The following is a 4,389-nucleotide window of genomic DNA, read 5'->3' as shown; positions in this document are numbered from 1 at the left end:
CTCGGATAGAATATCACTGAAGTTGTTCTTTAAGAGTCTTACCTGCTCAGGCAGGTAAGACAGGTGCACAAAACCCGCATCATGTTTCATCTGAGCTGCGCACTAGTTGTCTGAGCGCATACCTCAGGTGTGATAGTGTGGATTTACAGATTAGATTTATTAATAGTCACTTTATCAAGTATGGCTATTGTGCATGCCGTTTAAGACAATTCATTTTACTTTTCAAGTTGGATACAATTTGTAATAAGAATACTGTAAGTCGCGTTTGGTAATAAAAGTACCAAATGGTAAAGAGGCTAAAAAAGTAAAATAATCTCCATAGCTATTTATTGGTGTTTTAATTGGAAAATTTACAAAACAATGAGATTCTTAAATAAACATATTAACAAAGATGCATAACGTTTCAGACAGCAAAGAAAATAAATATTAAACAACAAAATTATGCATAGTACATTTTAACAAAATTAAGCATTCCACAAATCACTTTCCAAAATATAATCACAATTACAAAAATTGAAAAATCCCTGTTTTATTGTTTTTAAATTTTACAGTGCCTTTGGTATCATTTTGGAGGCAGTATTGATATCACTCTTAATGTTTTTATTGCTTTATTAACTACTTCCTCTGATCTGTGATGTTCACTTGGAAAAACATGCTGAATCACTGATCTCATACTGAAAAAAAAACATTTTTAAAAATCATTTTTCTCCACATGAATAAAGTGACCGCGCCCCTGAGAAACACATGGAATGTGTGGAGAACATCAGCTCTGCTCAATGTACCTCTTCTTCATCCTCAACCTCTGCCTGGGAAGGAAAAAATGACACCATGACTTCAAAAAACAATGTCATAACACACTTGGCTCTATCTAACTGCTAAAAAACAATAAGTCAATATAACAGCAAAATACTAACATTGTCTATATTCCTGCTAATCCACATGGGGAATTTGTCTTGGAGATACCTGGCCCCAAAGCCAAGCACTCGGGTCATTGGATGGTGGTCCACGCCGAAGAGTTTACTGGTGGCTTCACAGATCATAGCTACTGTGGTTTTCTCAGGTTCTTGTTGTGGAGGGAGCTCTGGAGTGGCGGCACTATTGCAGAATGCTTCCATCACTCGTCTGAAGAAGCCGTACGTCAGTGAAGCCCGCAGAGATTCACTCAACACCTTGTCTGCAATGATCTTGAGATTTCCGAACAATTTAATCATTTTCACACTGTTTTGTTTCATTGTTTACACCAACATATGCTGCATTTTATGCAATGATTTTAAAAATGTTGTCCAAACATTTTCTTTCTTAATAAAGGTCAAGAACAAACATAGAAAGTTGAAATTCATGTTGGCCACAAGGGAGCGCTGCAAACATTGCCTGCACTTCAGTATTCTTCGTGGTCTATTCTTACAGAAAATACATGTTTGTTCTCATTATAATGGGATCACAACTGACCTCTTCGTTCAGTCGATCACCATGTTCTTTTAGGAGATCCACAATTCTCTGTAAAAGAGCCTCTGGAGACGGAATAAGAAATAAGAGGGAATTACATGTTCAGTTTACATAGTGCTTTCTAAACATCAACATAAAGTAAATGTTCTGTTAGACACAAAGGAAAACTGTGTCACGCACCATCTTGACTACTACTTGCATCTGATTCAAGTTTGCTTGACTCTGGAAAGTGGACAGCGTTTGATAACTCTGTAAGTTTATTGGCCATGTCCTCTACACCATCCACGTCAGAATCTGAACCTGATGGAGGAGACAATTTCATCACACACTGTTATTCTACAAACTCACCTTCTTTATATAAACATCACAAGTTATAATATGAACTACAGAGACATTAAAAAGGACAACCACACATCTGAAATAAGATATAATACATTTCACACTTACATAGTGCAGCGGGCTGTCGTGTGTCATTGGAATCGATGGGGTCATCTGTCTTCGGTTTAATACACTTCCCCAACCAAGAAAACCTATTCTTAAACCTTTTGCTTTTCTTTCTACTGCGTTCAATGTTGTCTTCTTGTGTAGAAGTCTTTTGCTCGGTGCTGGTCTTCTGCAGGCGGGAGTCTGCCGGTCGTCTCTTGCGTGTGTAGGCCATCAGGAGCCTAAACTCCAAACTGTCTTCAGGAGGGATCTGGACATCACTGTCGCTTTGTTCTTTATTCCTGATCACAAATGCAAACATATTATAAATCGTGTTGCCTCATGAAATTTATCCAAATAAATCTATCAAAACTAAAACTCTCGGTTTTAGAAATGTCTAAGAAATGATTCATTTCTTAGAAGAACGTGTCAAATTAAGGGTAATACTTTAAGGTATGTTCAACTTGGTCAATCACGAGACAACCTGCTTCAAAACATTTACAAAATAAAACAGTTTTTGGATGATGATGTGACCTAAAATGATCTTTACCTTATGGGTGTGTACATCAGACGCATAACTTCAAGTCCAACAGAACCCAACACATTACCAGCAGTGTTGGGTGTAACTAGTTACTAAGTAATTAGTTACTGTAATTTAATTACTTTTCCCTTGAAAAAGTAAAGTAAGGGATTACTCGTATGTTTTCTGTAATTTAATTACGGTTACTTTTGATGTAATTAAACTAAATACTTTGTGAAATATATGCGTGTGCAATAGTCTAATTGACATAAAAAGTCTTACTTTAATATCTGTGCTTTAATGTATAATTCTCACATTTGTAATACTTTGGTCAGTTAATAATATTATTTATTTGAATGAATTAAATAAGCCGTTTCATGTCTATCCTTGAATCACTTAACTAATCAAGGTTGATGTAGGATATAGAAAGTAATTAGTAATGAGTAACTAAATACTTTTTGGACGGAGTAGTTTTGGACAGTAATCTAATTACACTATTGAATATGTAATGAGTAACTAGTGATTAATTACTTTTTCAGAGTAATTTACCCAACACTGATTACCAGAGACCCACCGACTATTACAATTCCCATTTAAACCATTAAATCCGTTTGAATGTGTTATGATTTGTATTGTTTTTCCCCAGCATGAATTTGTTGTGTTATACTGTGAAAATAAAAGCTTTACTATTACAATCGCAATCTTAATACGCAAGTGAATGTGTCTGGGCATATTCTCACATCTCATCCACTTTGTTTTCAAAGTCGTTTGTTTCGTTTTCAAAGTTTATAATATAAATGAAATAGTCCACGTTTAACATGTTTGCTTGAATGTTACAATTCTCGTAACTCAGTCTTAACCTTAACTTTTATGACTCATGTTTTGTCGACATACTGATACATATAAACTCCCAGTCACGGAAGTGTAGAGCAACCTTTGATCCTCTTTAAAAATAACTTGACAACACGTTGAAGATAATTTAGACACCTTAAAAAATGTTTGTATAAATAAAAGCACTTACATGATTGCGAGTATCCTGCGGTGTTCCGTCGTGTCGAACTGACTCGTCGGGACTCTTCGTAGGGAATCTCTGACTGGAGTCTTCGCGTAAATACCGAGAGGCGGAGACAATTTTGTGTAAATCCCAAATGACAAACCGCTTTCCGACATTACGCCATATAACTATAAAATGACATTATCCAGACCAGAATGCTTTATGCCATCTTTAAGATGAGTGACTCTGACGCTATTTTGAAGTAACAAATGTATGGTCCTTTTAGCCCTTATAGTAATACAACCTATAGACAGGAGTAACGTTAAAGATCACGTGATCGTGAGAAAATGATGACGTCAATCTTATTTCTGTTTAAGATATTCATGTTAATTAAAACGATAAAACCATTACAAATATTCGAACCAAATGGTCATAAAGGGAATTTATTTTGTTTTAATGTAAACTATAATGGTTACTGTTAGTATCTGATAATGTGTTGACAAAGCACCATTAAATGCAACACTACATTGAGGAATTCTGTAATGGTTTTGGGTAATTGTTTATCATTTTTTCTAATGGAACTCATAATGTGTATTGTTTTTATCAGCAGGGATTTCAGTAAGTGTGTCACAATACAGGATTTAAAGGGACAGTGCACCCAAAACTTAAATTCTGTCAAATTAGAAGTCACCCTTTTTTCTCGAACCTGTAATTCAAACCTGTATTACTTTGTTCTTGAACATATTTGGAAGAATATTACACATTTACAGTTCTGATACATCCACACCCATAGTAGAAAAATATATATAGTATATCTCTTTTGTTCTATTGATCCAGAAATTAAATGAAGAATTTTGGAAAACAAACAGCTTTGGTGCCACTTTGACTACCAGTAAACACATCTTTACATTATGCACATTTAGAGCAATTAATAGTGGCAATATAAATAAGATAAATGTTGGTATCCTGGGGCAGTGCAATGTGTACTTATTGAAGGCGTGTCCTT

At 35.0% G+C, this 4,389-nt stretch overlaps 1 protein-coding gene across 1 annotated transcript; it reads right to left on the bottom strand.

Moving 5' to 3' along the window:
* Positions 1 to 305: 305 nt before the first annotated feature.
* LOC130421041 (apoptosis facilitator Bcl-2-like protein 14) lies at positions 306 to 3,695 on the bottom strand. Its single transcript, XM_056748700.1, has 6 exons — positions 3,411 to 3,695; positions 1,894 to 2,171; positions 1,627 to 1,746; positions 1,450 to 1,511; positions 915 to 1,184; positions 306 to 806 (listed from the first exon to the last, which is right to left on the bottom strand). The coding sequence occupies exons 1-6, from the start codon at positions 3,557 to 3,559 to the stop codon at positions 774 to 776; spliced, it is 912 nt and encodes a 303-aa protein (XP_056604678.1). The 5' UTR covers positions 3,560 to 3,695; the 3' UTR covers positions 306 to 773.
* Positions 3,696 to 4,389: the final 694 nt, after the last annotated feature.

The sequence above is a fragment of the Triplophysa dalaica genome, chromosome 5 (assembly GCF_015846415.1).
Source record: "Triplophysa dalaica isolate WHDGS20190420 chromosome 5, ASM1584641v1, whole genome shotgun sequence".
In the NCBI taxonomy this organism is placed as follows: domain Eukaryota; kingdom Metazoa; phylum Chordata; class Actinopteri; order Cypriniformes; family Nemacheilidae; genus Triplophysa; species Triplophysa dalaica.
Note: the sequence above shows the minus strand (reverse complement) of the source record. Positions and strands in the feature narration are given on the sequence as shown.

Bases quoted from the DNA above. Each gene is read 5' to 3' on its own strand.
- LOC130421041 (XM_056748700.1), bottom strand. From the start codon at position 3,559: ATGTCGGAAAGCGGTTTGTCATTTGGGATTTACACAAAATTGTCTCCG. The intron at 1,512-1,626 runs GTGCGTGACACA...TTCCGTCTCCAG, and splicing joins TGCAAGTAGTAGTCAAGATG to AGGCTCTTTTACAGAGAATT. The intron at 807-914 runs GTTAGTATTTTG...TTTCCTTCCCAG, and splicing joins TTAGCAGGAATATAGACAAT to GCAGAGGTTGAGGATGAAGA.